This window comes from Trichechus manatus, unplaced genomic scaffold, assembly GCF_000243295.1.
Source record: "Trichechus manatus latirostris isolate Lorelei unplaced genomic scaffold, TriManLat1.0 scaffold00040, whole genome shotgun sequence".
In the NCBI taxonomy this organism is placed as follows: Eukaryota; Metazoa; Chordata; class Mammalia; order Sirenia; family Trichechidae; genus Trichechus; species Trichechus manatus.
In genome coordinates, this window is record NW_004443976.1 from 10,960,188 (window position 1) to 10,977,524 (window position 17,337).

The 17,337-nt window shown below is 39.7% G+C and overlaps 1 protein-coding gene across 3 annotated transcripts in view; it reads left to right on the forward strand.

Annotated features, from left to right (window-relative positions):
- MYH10 (myosin heavy chain 10) overlaps positions 1-17,337 on the forward strand; it is a 152,081-nt gene that overhangs the window by 34,326 nt on the left and 100,418 nt on the right. For 2 of the 3 annotated variants that reach the window (XM_004375992.2, XM_023731074.1), the window contains exon 4: positions 6,934-6,961. In XM_004375992.2, the coding sequence (XP_004376049.1) occupies positions 6,934-6,961 (28 nt within the window). Of the gene's footprint in view, positions 1-6,933; positions 6,962-17,337 lie in introns of those variants that run through there. The other variant, XM_023731075.1, reaches the window with a different exon arrangement.

The window sequence follows — 17,337 nt, forward strand, 5'->3', positions numbered from 1 at the left end:
GTGCTGTCACAGTATGGGGAGAGCAATTAGGGTCACACAACAGTGTATGTATAAATTTTTGTATAGGGAAAAAGAAAAAGAAATGTTTGGCTACGAAGTGTAGAGACAGCCTGCAGCATGGGCAAAATGTTTGGAAGCCATAAATCTTGTATGCGTTTAATATCCAGAATATATAAAGAACTTTTACAGCTTATCAACAAAAAGACGAACAATGCAATTAAAAAATGGGCAAAAGACTTGAATAGACACTTCTCCAAAGAAGACATACACATAGCTAATATGAAAAGCTTGAACACCACCCCACAAAAACTAACCCACTTGGAAATCTTTTTATTGTTATTACCTTGTCTTACTGTCTGGTGGTCATTTTTTCCCATTGCTTAAAAAGAAAAAGAAAGTGCTCTCTTCCATATCCCCCCTTCCCTTCACAGCCAGACTTTTGGAAAGTGTCTGGAGGTAGGTGGGTAGATATGGTTTATGGTGGGAGCTTATAAAAATGTTTCTGCTTTCTCGGGGGAGTAAGAAGCAAGGTATCAGCTGAGAATGAGGAGGAAGGGGAGATTGGAGATTTAAGAGAGAAATAGTATGAAATATCATCTAGGAGAGATAGATAGCATTTATATTCACCTTTGGCAATGACAGCAAATATTTAAAACAAAAGCAAGGAGAATGTAAACCACAATTAACAGAGGGAGCTTTAACTTGCCTCTCTCCGACTAGAGGAAAAAAGAATATAAAGCATGTCATTAACACAATTTAGTAAGTTTGTGTTGAAAAATACATATATAATACTAGTCCTCATCACGCAGAAAGCCCATTTATAATATTGGTTTGTAAATTCTGTTCTAGGCTATCTCAGTTCCTAAATTAAGAAATCTCAGACTGAGTATAGGTAGCCATCTTGCAAAGATGTTTTTGACATAATAATATCCTGAGTATAGTAGGCATAGGTATATATTATCCTCCCTTTTTGTTTTAAGAATGAAATTTTATATATTTTGTTGTTGTTGAGAATATACGTAGCAAAATATACACCAGTTCAACAGTTTCTACATGTACAATTTAGTGACATTGATTACATTCTTCGAATTGTGCTACCATTACCCTCTGTTATGGATTTAATTATGTCCCCGCAAATTGTATGTCAACTTGGCTAGGCCATGAGTCCTAGTATTTTGTGATTGTCCACCTTTTTGTCCTCTGATGTGATTATCCTACGTGTTGTAAATTCTACCTATGTGATGTTAATGAGGCAAGATTAGAGGTAGTTATGAATCAATCTCCTTTGAGATATAAAAGAGAGAATCAAGCAAAGAGAAGGACTTCATGCCACTAACAAAGAAGCACCATGAGCTGAATGCATCCTTTGGACCCGAGGTCCCTGTGCTGAGAAGCTCCCTAGACCAGAGGAAGATTGATGTAGGACATTCTCCCAGAACTGACAGAGGGAGAAAGCCTTCCCTGGGAGATGGTGCCCTGGATTCGGACTTCTAGCCTTCTAGACTGTGAGAGAATAAATTTCTGTTTGTTAAAACCATCAACTTGTGCAATTTCTGTTACAGCAGCACTAAGTAACTAAGACAGAATTTGGAACCGAGAGTGGGATGCTGCTCTAACACATACTTCCATCTGCCCTGTAGGCTTTCCCAGGAGTGGCTGATGGATTCAAACTGCCGACCTTTTGGTTAGCTGCCATAGCGCTTAACCACTGCGCCACCAGGGCTCCATTAGCCATCCTAGTGAGAGTGAAATGGTATCTCATTGTGGTTTTGATTTTCATCTCTTTGATGGCTAATGACTGCTGAGCATCTTTTCATGTGTCTCTTGGCCATTTGGATGTCCTCTTTGGTGTAAGAATAAAGATTTGTTAAGAATAGAATTGATATACATTAAAATGAACCTTGAGAATGTAGGTTAAAGAATTATTTTAATTTTTGAAAACCAAATTCAAGTTTCCTACATTAGAAGAAATAAAAGCAAGGAAAACAAGCCATCTTTAACAAGGATGGCTTTAAAAAATCAGAAAACAAGTGATATCAAATATAGCAGTTATAACAATAAATGTAAGTACTTTTAACACCCCTACTAAGTGAGAAAAACCAAAAAAACCAGACCCACTGCCGTGGAGTCAATTCTGACTCATAGCGACCCCATGGGGTTTCCGAGGCTATAAATCTCTGTGAAAGCAGACTGCCAAATCTTTCTCCTGTGGAGTTGCTGATGGTTTCGAACTGCCAGCCTTCCGGTTAGCAGTCGACTGCTTTAACCACCACACCACCAGGGCTCAGTGAGAGGGGTTGAGAGAGATACATAAATTGGTAAGAGAGAGATCTCAAACAAAGTAATAAAATAATAAGAGTGCAAGGATGGGCAAAAAGATACCTTAGCCAAGTGCATACAAGAAGGAAGCACCAGTCAAAAGTCACACAGTAGACTTCAAAGCAAAAAAGGGACAAAGAGCACTGTTTTATATCAGGAAAAAGATTGTTTTATAATGAATTATAGTTGTCTTGGATCTATGTATTGACTCTTATAACGTAGAAATATAGACAGTAGAATATGGTAACCACTCTTCATCCTGAGAAGCTGTATAATGTATTGAAACCATTCTAGTGACTGTTAGAGAACGCTCATATGGAATACAAAATATAAATTCAATATTAAGTAGATAAATGCTATGAAGAAAAGTAAAAGAAAGGGTAAGGACATACAGTGAAAGGATTAGGGAAGGGATAAAACAGTGATTTCTTATGGTGATTGGCTAAAAGTACAGAAATCAATAATAACTTTCTCTTGTATCACCAGTTACCCTTTTCTCTAGCCAAAATAAAAGTTAGGAATAAACAACAATACATGGGAACAATATATAGAATAAAATCGTAAAACTTTATTGAAGTCTTAAAATAATGTGGAAGCATAGCATGAGAGTAAGAATGACTATTTTATTAAGGTATCATTTGTGTACAGTAAAATTCACTCTTAAGGGTATAGTTCTGCAACTTTTGACAGATGCATACAGTTGCATACATACCACTGCAGACAAGCTATAGAACAGTTCCATCACCACAAAATTTCCCACGCCGCTGTAGTCATTTTCTCTACCCCTAGTCCACGGCATCGACTGATTTATTTTTTGTCCCAATAGCTTTACCTTTTCCAGAATGTCATATAAATGGAATCACACACAATTCAGCCTTCAAGCCCATTCACCAGTAGTTCATTCCTTTTTAGCCCTGGTGGCGCAGTGGTTGAGTTTGGCTGCTAATGAAAAAGGTCAGCAGTTTGAATCCACCAGCTGCTCCTTCAAAACCCCATGGGGCAGTTCGACTCTGTCCTATAGGGTCGCTATGAGTTGGAATCTACTCAAGGGCAACGGATTTGGTTTTTTGTTTGTTTGTTTTGTTTATTGCTTGCATGTTCCACAGTTTATTTATACATTCACCATTTGAAGGACATTTAGATTATTTTCAGTTTTTTGGCAATTAAGGCACTGTAGACATTCATACACAGGTTTTTGTGTGGACGTAAGTTTTCTTTTCACTTGGGTCAGTACCTAAGAGTAGGATTGCTAAGTCATATGGAAATATATGTTAACTTACCAACTTATTTTCCAAAGTGGCTAGTTTTTTTTTTTTTTGCATTCCCACCAGCAGTGTATGAGAGTTCCAGTTGCTCTGCATCCATGTCAACACTTGATATTGTTGGTTTTCATTAAATTGTAACCCTCTAATAGTTATGTAGTGGTTTTAAATTGCGTTTCCCTAGTGGCTAATGATATTAAGCATCTTCTGATGTGATTATTTGCCACATCTATATCTTTTTTGGTGAAATGTCCAAAACTTTTGGCCAATTTTTATTTGGATAGTTTGGTTTCTTATTGTTGAGTTTTGAGAATCTTTGTTCATTATGGATACAAATCCTTTGCTGGATAAGTGATTTGCAAATTGTTTGTCCTAGTCTATGATTGAACACCATTTGTTAGATCTGTTGTTTCTTCATTGAATTGCCTTTATATCTTTGTTGAAAATCAACTAGAGTCTATTTCAGCACTCTGTTCCATTGATCAATACGTGTATCTTTTCACCAGTATCGCACTGCCTTGATTACATTAACTTTATGGTAAATCTTAACATCAGAAATTTTAGAAATCAGCTTGTCGATTTCAACAAAAAAATCTTGCTGACATATTGATTGGATTGCATTGAATCTGTAGATCAGTTGGGGCAGAATTGACAACAATTTCAGGTCTTCCAGTCTGTGAACATGGTATATCTCTCTACTTATTTAAGTTTTTGATTACTTTCATCATGTTTTGTAGTTTTCATCATGCAGATCCTGCACATACTTTGTTAGATTTATATCCAGGTATTTAGTGTTTTTTGGTGTTAAATGAAACTTTTAAAATTTCAACTTTAATTGCTTACTGTTAGTTGGTAGAAATATATTTCCTGTATGTATTGACCTTGTATTCTGCACCCTTGCTAAACTCACTTATTCTAGAAGGATTTTTGTGTTTTTAGATTCTATAAGATTTTCTGTAGACAATCATGCCATCTGTGAAGAGACATTTTTATTTCCTCCTTTTAAATCTTACGTTTTCAATTCTTTTTCTTCCTTTATGATGCTTAATGATTTTGAATAGGAGTGTCTTGTTTTTTACTATTAAGAATGATGTTAACTGTAGGTTTTTATATAGATGACTTTTATTGAGTTAAATTCTCTTTTATACCTTTATTTTTAAATCATGAATGGATGTTGAGTTTTGTTTTGTTTTTTATGCTTGTTCTGTATCTAGTGAGATGATCATATTGTTTTTGTTTAGTCTGTTGATACGGTGAATTAGATTGTTTGCTTTTTGGATTTTGAACTAGCCTCATATTCCCAGGATAAATGCCACTCACTCATGTTGTGTTGTCCTTTTTATATATCACTCGGTTCAGTTTGCTAACATTTTGTTAAGAACTTTTGCATCTTTGTTCATGAGGGATATTTGTATATAGTTTTCTTGTAATGTCTTTTTCTGGTTTTAGTGTCAGGTTAAGGCTTGTTATAGAATGGATTGGGAAATATTTCCTCCTCTTCAATTTTCTGGAAGAGTTTTTTTAGAATTGGTATCATTTCTTCCTTAAATGTTTGGTAGAATTCATCAGTGAAATGAAGTTTTCTTTGTGTGAAGATTTTTAACTACAAATTCATTAACAACTTGCGACATGCTTGCTGAAAGAAAAGAGGACTTCATGCACTTACTGATAAAGATTAACGACTACAGCCTTCAGTATGGATTACACCTCAACAAAAAGAAAACAGAAATCCCCACAACTGGACCAATAAGCAATATCATGATAAATGGAAAAAATATGGAAGTTGTCAAGGATTTCATTTTACTTGGATTCACAATCAATGCCCATGAAAGCAGTAATCAGGAAGTCAAATGGCGCATTGCATGGGGCAAATCTGCAAAAGACCTCTTTAAAGTGTTTAAAAGTGAAGGAAGATGTCACCTTGAAGACTAAGATGCGTCTGACCCAAGCCATGACATTTTCAATTTCCCCATGTGCATGTGAAAGCTGGACAATGAATAAGGAAGACCAAAGAATTGATGCCTTCAACTTATGGTGTTGGCAAAGAATATTGAATATACCATGGACTACCAGAAGAACGAACGAGTCTGTCTTGGAAGAAGGACAGCCAGAGTGCTCCTTAGAAGCAAGGATGGCAAGACTTTGCCTCTTGTACTTTGGACATTATTATCAGGAGGGACCAGTCCTTGGGGAAGAACATCATGCTTGGTAAAGTAGAGGGTCAGCCAAAAAAGAGGAAGACCCTCGATGAGAGGGATTGACACATTGGCTGCAACAGTGGGCTCAAACATAGCAACGATTGTGAGAATGGCACAGGACTGGGCAGTGTTTCATTGTGTTGTCATAGGGTCGGTATGAGTCAGAACCGACTCGATAGCACCTAACAACAACAATAGGTTTGGTTTTTTGGTTTCATAACACTTTGACTTGAAACAGTGGTTAAACTTCATATGGGTGTTTATTCTTAATCAACCTACCTCTCCAGTCAGTGTTTGATATATTATTTCCCCTCTAAGGAAAATTAACAATTCCTCCCTGGTTGGGGCTATTCTTGAAACCATTCTAAAAGGCAGTGGTTTTCAAACCTGGCTGTGTGTTACAATCACCTGGGGAGCTTTTATAGAAAGAGATTATCAATCCCTCCCTCCAGGTCAGAACCCTGATGGCACAGTGGTTAAGAGCTTGGCTGCTAACCAAAAGGTCGGCAGTTTGAATCCACCAGCCACTCCTTGGAAACTCTGTGGGATAGTTCTGCTCTGTCCTGTATGGTCGCTATGAGTCAGAATTGACTCGAGGGCAACAGGTACCACCCTGAGAGAATGATTTATTGAGCTAGGGTGGGGCCCAAGAAAATATACTTTTATAAAACTTCCCAGTTGAATTTGACATGCACTAGGATTTGAGACTCAAGGTTGACTAGGTATATAGGCAAATGGTGGAGCCCTGGTGGTACAGTGGTTAAGAGCTCAGCTGCTAGCCAAAAGGTTGGCTGTTCGAACCCACCAGCTGCTCCTTAGAAACCCTGTGGGGCAGTTCTACTTGGTCCTATAGGGTCACTATGAGTCAGAATCGACTCAGTAGCAACGGGTTTGGTTTGGGTTTTGTTTTTGTTTTTTGTTTTTTTTTTTTGCAAATGGTGTGTGGAGTAAGCCTGGATTTTTATTTACCTCCAAAGAATATGGCATAATGATAGGCGTTAATGAATGAATTTGATTAGGATCGGGAAGGAGTAAACTTGGCTTGAGAGAAATAAAGTTATTAATATTTTATAGGTTATTACTTTCAACTTTATTATATCAAATATTTAAAAACTAGGCAAATGGTCACTTTCTTTTTTTGTTTCATTTTATAGATCGTGAGGACCAGTCAATTCTTTGCACGTAAGTAAACATTCAGAATTGTTTTTGGAAAGTAGAGTAATTATTTTTTGGGGGGTAGGGGGAGTAGAGCAGCCGTTTTTAAGTGTTTGATATAAACCTTACAGTTCTTTCTTAGGACTAAGATTATATAAATTACTTAAATATTGAAGTAACTGTTTGGTTCTCAAACTGGACTTTTTGCACATTTCATAATGTTAATTTGTAAAACTTACACTTTAGTTTCTATGTCCAGATGTTGGCCTGCTGGACGTTTCAATAATTTACTCAGTTTACTCAATAAACAGGTATTGATTGACTGTCATGTGCCTGGTGTACTGTGTGCTGAGTACTAGAGAATCATCGTTGAATAAAATAATATCTGTGACAGGATATGATTTAGATTTGCACGTTAGCTGCCGGGTGAAAAATGGGTTGGAGGAAGAGTCATAGCAGGGAGGCCAGTTTAGAAGCTCTTGAGTAATCCAGGTAAGAGATGGTGGTGACTCCAGGTAGAGTAGTGATTGTGAGCCTAGAGAGAAGTGGATGAATTCAAGTACTATTCAGTTTAAGGGCAGACTTACCAGGACTTGGTGGTTTATGTGTCTGAGAAAGAGGAGCTAAGACAGAAGGGGGAGTTAAGGATGATATCCAGCTTGTAAGCATAGGCAGCTAGGTGACTGAACACGGTGTCTCCTGACATGGGGAACATGAGAGGAAGAACAGGTTTGGAGTGGAAGAGAATGAGTTTGATTTAGGACATATTGAGTTTGAGGTGCCTCTGGCTTATTTAAGAGGAGCTGTCCACTAGGCTGTTGGCTACATAGACTTGGAGCTCAGGACAGAGATCTGTGCTAGAGATGCAAATCTGAGAGGTCAACGGCATGTATGGTAACAGAAGCCAGGCTAGTGAATGAGGTTGCCTTGGAAGAATGTGTTGAAAGAGAAGGCAGAGTGTAAAATCCTGAGGAAAACCAACATTTAAGGGTTGCTTAGAGATAGAATTCACAAAGAAGGCTAAAAGAATCCACCAAGAGGATGTGTTGACACAGCAACCAAGGGGAGAGAGGCATTTCAGGAAAGAGGAGTCAGCATATCAAAGGCTACAGAGATAAACTGATATATGGAAACATGTCCACTGGATTTAGCAATAAAGAGAAGATGGTAGGAGTTGGTGATTGCAGTTGGTTGAGAAGTGAAGGAGAGGTGGAAAAGTATAGAAAACAAGTTTAGAACTGCTTTCAAATAGTCTGAGAAAGTGAAAGGGGAGTAATATTTTGATAGTGGTAAGAGATCAGCAGAGACTTTGTTGTTTTTGGTGGTGTTTTTAATGTGGGAAAGATTAAATGCTAATGAGACGGAGACAGTACTATGAGAGTCGTTGAAGATGGGGGCAGGAAGGAAAGAGAACTGATGAAGCAAACATGGTGATGAGATCCAGTGCACAGGGTTTGGATGTCTGGGCAGGGGGCCATAGGGAGGATGTCACTCTTCTGTAATGACAGGGTCGCAGAGGCAGATGGGTACTAATGTGGATAAGTTAGGGAGGAATTGTGAGAAAGTTCTTATCTAATGGTTTCTATTTTCTCGGTAAAGTAGAAAATTTGGTTATTAATAAGGAGGACGAGTGGCAGGATAGGAGATTTGAGGAAAGTACAAATAGCTGACATTAACATTACGTGCTTTGTTGTATGAATTTTCTTCCAGCATTGTTTAGCCTTCTGGGTTACATGAATTACCTTTTCCTACATGACAAACCACACCGAAATTTAGTGACTGGGAACAACATGGTTCTGCAGGCTTCCTGCAATTTGGTTGGGCTCAGCTGGGTGGCTCTGTGATCTGGGCCAGGCTCAGCTGATCTCATCTGGGGCTCACTCCTGCATCTGCAGTCAGCTGCTGGGTTGGCTGGACATTGGCTGACTGTTGGCTGGGAGGCTGTGGTTCTTCTCCACGTGTCCTCTCATTCTCCAGCAGGCTAGCCTTGGCTTTTTAATGTTGTAGCCAGCAAGAGGGCAAGCTTCCATTTATCAGTGCTGTTCAAGTTTCTGCTGCTTGGGATGTTCGCTGCTAACTCATTCCCCAAAACAAGTCACATGGCCAATGCCAGAGTCAGTGTGGGAAACACTGCCAACATTTGGGGCCATTACTGCAACAAATCCACCAGAAAAGCGTTGGAATGGAGAAGGTGAAACAATTGCAGTATTTTATAAGTGAATGCAAGGGGGGACAGTAAAGCAAGAGAACTGAGGATATTGGCAAGAGAAACTCTGCCATGATGGACCATGGGAAATGGGCAGAGAGAGGAGGGAATTGATCGGGAGAAAGTAGCTGGGCCAGAGAACTTGGGGGTCTTGATGAAGTATAACAGAGAATATTGGAGATACTGGCATGTCAGAGCAGGGAAAGTAGGCAGTTGTGGCCAAAGATGATGAGTGATGGTAAGACCTAAGGTGCGGCCGCAAGTGTGGGCAGCTGAAGAATGGAAGTGTGCAGATGGCATTGAGGTTGAAGGAGTTAAGAGGCCCCAGGCTTAGGGTGTGTCATCCACATGAAGAGAAGAGTGGTAAAACAAGAACAGTGGCCTCTGAGTGAGTCTTTCATAAAACTAAACAATTTCATTTAAAGGACTGTTATTCAGAGATAATATCCTTCCCACTTTGAGAAGAAAAAGTCCTTTCTTTTTTTTAAAAAAAGAGTGGGGTTTGTTGTTTGTTTGTTATATCCTTGCTAGGCAAAATAAAAACTTGACATTTTTATTTTTTATTTATTGATCGGGGAAATCTTAAGTATCAGAACTACTGCAGTATGTAACATGAGAGAGGAAGAGGCCAGGGAAGAGACATATGGCACAGACTCCAGGGGGTAGGGACTTTCCCAGTAAAAGGTCTGGAGATAACATTGTGGAGAGAGAAGGATGTCACTGTCCCTCTTCCAGATTGCTTTGGGTATATCTGTGTATGATGTCTTGTCAATACTAACTGCAAATGCAGTTCTTTTTCTGACGCTAAACACCCAGAGTTAGGTCAGATCTCACACATTAAGGGCCAAAGTCCTCCAGACTACCAAGTCTGCTCAAGACTTCAGACTCCAGCCACAGGCTAAGAGGTCCCCAGGACATCCTCACTTCTGACCTGCTATATATAAACTCGAAGGTTCCCACTACCCGCTCAGGTTTGATAACTTGCTAGAACAACTCACAGAACTCAGAAAAGCAATGTACTTACGATTAGTTTTATTTGAAAGGATATGAAGGAAGAGAAGCATAGGGCAGGGTCTGGCAAGGACCCCAACATGGAGCTTCTGTGTCCCGAAGGACATGTCACCCTTCCACATGCATCGATGTCCATCACCAATCAGGAATCTCATCCAGGGTTCTGTGTCCCGAGTTGTTATTAGGGTTTCATTACATAGTCATGATTGATGGTATCATTGCCCATGCTGTTGAACTCAATTTCCAGGACTCCCCCCTCCCCTCCCAGACTTTGGGCTGATATCAGGTGATAGGTCTTTCTGGCCTGGCCAGCCCCTACACAAGAGTTACCTCATTAGCATAAACTCTCAAGTGTGATCTGGAGCCCTCATGAATAAACAGCGACACTCCAGTCACTTGGGCAAGAGTTTTGAAGCTACTTGCAGTTTTCATTAGCCTGGAAAGCTTTTTGTCAGTTAGAACCCAATCAGCACCTCTGTGGAAGAAAGGCCTGGTGAACTGCTTCTGTAAAGATTACAGCCAAGAAAATCCAGTGGAGCAATGCTGCTCTGTAATACATGGGGTCACCATGAGTCAGGACTGACTCACCGGCAACAGGTTTGGTCTTTTTGGTTTTCCAGAAACTGGGACAAAGACCAAATTCTTTGGATGAAGTAATTCTTCACCCCACAGTGTGTGTGTGTGTGTGTGTGTGTGTGTGTGCGTGTGTGTGTATTATGTGGAGTAAAGAATGGTCTTTACTTGAGAGGGCTGCCTAGGGGGAGATCCAAGGTTAAAGACCCGCAGGAGGGAGTGTTGAGCGAAGAGGCTGAGGATGCGGTGACTTTGCTCACCAGGGAATTGGGTCCAGAGAGTACAGAGGAAATGTTTGGGGGGAGGGCAGAAAAGAATGGTGTTTGGGACCAGGAGAAAAAAGCACAATATGAGGGAGTGTGAAATGGAAAGGTGACCAGAGAAACTGACATTTTAGGCAGTGAACAGGGTTGTGAGGCTGAAGGGTTTTCCAAAAGAGTTCACTTCTCCAGTCCGCTGATGGATGGAAGAGGAGGCTTTGGAAGGCAGCAGTCTTGGCTGGCACTTACTGGGCTTCCAAAGGATTGCTAGCTTAGAGGGGCAGGCAGGCAGCAAAATGAGTTTCTGGACCCTCATCCTTGTCACAGTCTTGGTGGTTTCTTAACGAATGAATTTGCCTGGTGAGCCAACCTCGTAGGCGTAGAGGACAGCAGGTGAGGTGTGAAATGGTATTAGGCAGTTTGCAAGTAATTTGGTATTCTTGGAGCATAAGGTGTGAAATAGGGACTAAATTTCAATTTAAACTCAGCATATTTAAAAAGTAAACTTTGTTCTTATACAAACAAATGCATTTCCCAATTTCCTTGTTTCTGTCAGCAGCACTGTTTTCAGGACTCAAGGCTTAAACTCTTGGAGTCTTCTTTGACTCACCCACCTTCTCATACCCCCGTCTCTAGTTAGTCACCCAGTTTGCATGTTTCTTCTTTCTGTCTTGTCCTAGCCCAGTCCAGTCCCTAAAGTCTGACTTACTTTAACAGTTTCCAGCTGACTTCCTGGACGTTAGTCTCTTTCTCACTCTAGGCAGGAAATTTGCCCGATTTGAATCCCATCTTTATAAGTTCCAGCCCATGTTGATTTTCTCTCATCTGGCCCTTTTTTATATATACTGTAATTCATTGTTACTTACTTGGATCCAGTTTATGTCTTGTTTTACAACTAGATGGTAAGGTGGGAACTGAGACTTACATCAGTTGCTTTTTAATAATCCCTCAGAACCTGGTACACTGTCCTGAACATAGTATGTAGTTAGGAAATGGGTAACATTTTAAACAAAAGAATGACTCTTAATAAGAGTCAAGAAAACACAGGCTTAAATACAGATTAAGAGGTTCTAGAATCTAATGATACTGCATGTATTCTCAAAGGGTAATTATAAATATTACCTAAAACTTTTGTGATGCCATTTTAAAAAGGTACTTTATTATGAAACTTTTCAAACCTCCACAAAAATAGAGGAACTAGTATCTGACACCCATTAATTACCCAGATACAATTATTTAAAATTTTTACTACATTTTCTTCACCTACCACTTTTTTTCTTTAACATTTATGGATTCATTTTCCCAAGTTTTTATTTAAAAAAACTGTAAACCTACTGAGAAGTTGAAAGAATGGTACTTTAAATGCCCATATACCTTTACCTAGATTTATCACTTCTCTCAGTATACACACAACCACTTTTTCCCTGAACCTTTACAAGTAAGTTGAAGACATCATGATACTTTACCCCTAAATACTTCAGAAGGTATCTCCCAAGAACAAGGTTGTTCCCACATAACCACAGACCATTATCACAACTAAGAATATTAACATTGATTCAAAAATATCATCTAATATAGAATCCATATTCAAATTTCTGTCATAGTCCTCAATGTGTTTTTTTATAACTGTTTCAAATTCATTTTCCTGTCAAGGTTTACTCTTTGCATTTATGATGTCTCTTCATCTTGATTCTGTATTCTAGAATAATCTTCCCACTGTTTGTTTTGTGACATTGGCTTGTGTTCTTCAAAAAACAAGTCAGTTAATTAGAATCTGATCTGCAGGTACCTGTGAAAGTTGAATTATCAGTTAATAAAGTCACAAGAGGAATCCAGTCATTGAAATCCTCTATATAAAAATAAGCGTATAACTGTGAGCTTCATTTCTGCTCATGAGCTAGGGAAGAACAGAATTCACGCACTGTCTTTCTGCAGTACCACAGTGCCCACTCACACTGATTCTGACCACACACAGAAAGGAGAGAAGGAGGTGTGGGATTTCATCCTCTTCTCTTGGTTTCAGTCGTTTTGCTGTGGTTTTGTCTGTTTGTTTGCTTTGATATGGGAGCTTGGATGAACATTTTTCATGGGTTCTTTTTGGAAAATTTCTGGAAGCAGGAAACACTTGGGGATGGAATGACTGCCGTTTGACAGAACAAAAATGTTACTGAGCACTGGTTTACTTTTGTCACCAAAAGTGACCATCACAGACTCTCCATTGCTCTCAAGTCAGTTCCGATTCATAGCAACCTGATAGGACAGAGTAGAACTGCCCCATAGGATTTCCAAGGCCGTAGTCTTTACGAAAGCAGACTGCCACATCTTTCTCCACAGAGTGGCTAGTGGGTCGAACCGCTGCTGACTTCTTAGTTAGCAGCCAAGCACTTTAACCATTATGCCACCAGCACTCCTCCGCTACGCCCCCAGGACTCCTTATTACAGACACTAGCCCTTGTAATTAGATGGCCCATGCCATTTTAGACTGATGCTGTATCATTGACGAATAGGCTTGGTTTTATGAGGTAGGTCTTCTAGAGGCTGCTTTAGCTCTTCTTGGGCACAAAGCCTTCACTCTGAGTAGCAGTCATCAAGTACCATGTTTCTTTTTTAACTGTTAATTTTTCCCAACATTTTGTTATGATTGTTTGCAAACATAAAGCACTGTTGAAAGAATTTTGCCACGATCACTCATGTATCCACCACCTAGATTCTACCATGAGTATTTTACTGTACTCTCTATCACATCTTTCGATCTGTCCATCTCTATATCCCTCCATCCATCCATGTGGTTGTTTGATGCATTTCAAGTTAAATTGTAGACATCAGTACACTTCCCCCTAAATACTTCAGGATACATATAATTAACTAAAGTCCAGTATGTGTTTACATTTTTTTTCTTTTGAGGCAAAATTGCACAAATCCTAAGTATACGTTTCCTGAATTATTTATGTACCCTGAACCCCTATCAAGGTATAGAGGACATTACCATCACCTCAGAACGTTCCCTTCTGCCACCTTCCAGTAAATCACTACCCCTGCCTTTTTCAGCTACACCATATTTTCTTAATTCTTAGATACCATGAATATGATATTTAATAACAGCTTTTTGTGTTCATATCCATTATAAGCTACATTGTGATTTCAGAAATACTAAAATGTGAAACAATGTGTCCTAGATTTAAGAAAATACGATATGTTCAGTGGTGCCTTTGAGGATCCACCAAATAAATTACTCCGAGAGTATATAACTGGAGTCTTATTACATTTAGTATACAGTTGAGCTAATTAAGTTTTCTCTAGGAGAATAACTGTTTAGTCAATTTTATATAGTAGTTATTTTCTTTTAAGTACGTGTGTTTACATAGTATCACAAAGAGAAAATAGAATTTGAAGCGACATTTTTAAAAAAAATCAATACTTAAGTAGTTTAGTAGCATCTCTTTAAGCTTTACTTCTTCAGTACTAAAAAATCAAGATCAAATTTTTCCTGACACCAGCTGCCCACGCAGCACTTCTCTCTCTGACCCTAGCCACCTGGAGCTAGGACAGATCTCCCAAGTTAAAACAACACCATCCTACAGACTTGCCAATAGGCAGACGCCAGCCGTAAGTTTGGGAGTCTACACGATACCCTCAGTTCTGACCTGCTGGCTGCAAATTTGAGGTTTCCCTCTCCCCCTTCAGGATGCCAGCCACAAGCTCCTTTACCCCCACTCCCATCCCGGGCTCCCTGACTTCTGACCTGCCATCTCCCGCTACTCTCTTGGGTTTGATAATTCGCTGGAAGGACTCACAGAACTCACAGAATGTGCCGTTCTTACAGTCACAGCTCTGTTATAGCAAAAAGTATACAAAGGAAAAGACACATGGGGGAGGCCTAGGAGGGTTCCCAGTGTGAAGCTTTTGTGTCCCTCCTGCATGCATCAATGTCTTTCACCAACCAGGAAGCCCATGGAGCTTCACTGTCCAGAGCTTTTATTGGGGATCTCATTACATGCTGGAAAGTCTATCCCCTCTCCCCTGAGGCTGGTCATATCACAAGGTGATCACTAGGTAACAAGTGGTGGGTCTTTCTGGCTTGGCTGGCCCCCATCCCAGAGTCACCTCGTCACCTCACCAGCATAACCTGTTAGTTTGATGTGGTATGAAGTCCTTGTCGGGAGACATCGCATTTTTACACAAATAATGCACCTTCTGCGTTTGTTTGCAGACTGCGCCTTCCACACACACACACACACACACACGCACACACACACACACACCCACACACACCCCGTGAGGTATTTTCGTAAGTGCCACTATGCCAATTTTTTTTACATGTTACTGTAAAAAAATTAGCATAGTGCACTTAGGAAAATACCTCTGGGGGGCACAGTTGGCAAACAAACATAGAAGGTGTGCGTCATTTGCTTGTGTAAAAATACAGTAAATTCCAAGTTTTTTTTGTTTGTTTTTGTTTTTTAAGAGATTATCACTCAGGAACCAATGGCAAAGACCAAATTACTTTAGGTAAAGTTACTGTAAACCCCACACTCTAGTTTACTTTTCCCCCCAAAGGATGAACTTCTAATTTACACACGGGCTTCATCTGTCCACACCTACCCAGCTGGCCTTTATTTCTGCAGACTTAGGCCAGGGCATCTGAGCTCTTACTTAAAAATCAGGGGCCTTCTGTTTAGTCATTGATTCTAGTGTCCAGCAGAGTTTTTTGGTGAAGACATTCAGGATTTCATTTTTCTGTGAGAGAGCAAAGTCTTTCGCAGTGGCACCCCATGTAATTGGACCTGCAGTTTTCTAAGAGTATAATCCTCCTGTTGGCATTTTTTTCTCATTAGAATTAAAATTTACAGAACAGTCACCCTTGTTGAGGAAAAACGAATGGTTCCTTTGCCCTATCAGGACCTACCTGGTGACAGCCAGGAGTGCAGCCAGTTCAAGGCTCTTGTGTGTTGAAAACCCTTTGCTGCTGGGGTCTAGAGACTGATGAAGCTCTTTCTTGCTGGAGCCCCCCGAGATCCCATCTTGGTGAAGGTCCGATCCCTCGTCTTCTCTGATGACCAGATGTTCCACACTGAAGGGGCACAGAAATTCAGCACCATCACACGGCTCTCAGCCTCATTTTAAAGAATACTCTGTTTACATTTTATGACTGTAACTGCTTAGCCACCTGGTCAACCCAGACTTTTTCCTTTTAAGTTTGAGTGTAATGCAACAATTGCAAATCATCAGTTGCTTTATATCAGCCTTCTATCAAGAAGTGGGAATAGATTTTTTTGTAGAGATTTTATCTTATACAAATACCACATTAAGTGGTGATGGCCGAGCCAGCCTGGACTTAGGACAGTTGATTCCTGCTATGAGTAGCACACATTAAAAGTTTAAAGGTAACTAAAGGGATAAAATCGATTAAATATGTAAGGTAACTGTGATGTAGTTGAAAAGCCATTGTATTGTCAGGCAGAACGTTGGTATTCTCTTGTGTCCCAGCTCTGCCACCAGCTAGCTCTGTGACCATGGCTCTAGACTTCAGTTTGCTTCTCTAATGATGATTTGGTTTGTTTTAGATGTCCCCAACTTTGGGAATTTTTAGATTGCTGTAGCTGTGTCTCACTTTCAGTGATAAGTCTGTTCCGAGGGAAAGAGAAGTATACAAATCAACTTGTAAATAGAAGTTTAAAGTGTTCTAGACGAAGATACTAGGAAAGGGAACTAACATCTTTGTGAATGTTAACTTCATTAACCTTTGCAATACTCCTTTTATCCCCATTCACATATCACATTGTCCATGGTGTGATGCAAGCTAATGTTAATGTGATAAAACGAGACTGGGAAACAAGTCTATCACGATCACAGAGTCTGCTCTTCCTAGTAAGCTGCTTTGTAAAGGAAGAATTTGAAACTGTAGGAAATCATCTACTAATGTAGATATATGTGCTCTATGTATAATGGTGTTATATATTATATATGTGTTTTTTGAATTATGACTCTCTAAAGCAAGAACTTCAGGCAGAGCATGTTTTTGAAGCTAGACTATTCAATGTTGCAAATATTTGGAGAGAATTTAAAAATAAATAAATAAAGATATGGGAGAGGGATTTCTCATTGGACGAATTCCCGTGCTTCAGGAAGGATTCAGAGGACTATCCCAGAATTGGTTAGACATTTCCAAGAAAAAGATCGGCTTTACTGCTTCCTAACACTGTTTTTTTTTTCACTTATGTTTTGTTTTGAATTGCACACCCCACTGAGAATCCAGTGGAAGCTACAGATCTCTCTAGAAGATGTAGATACCTCCAGGTTAAAAACTCCGGTCAGAATGTGCTGCAGCAGGCACAGGGCCACCCCTGCCAAAA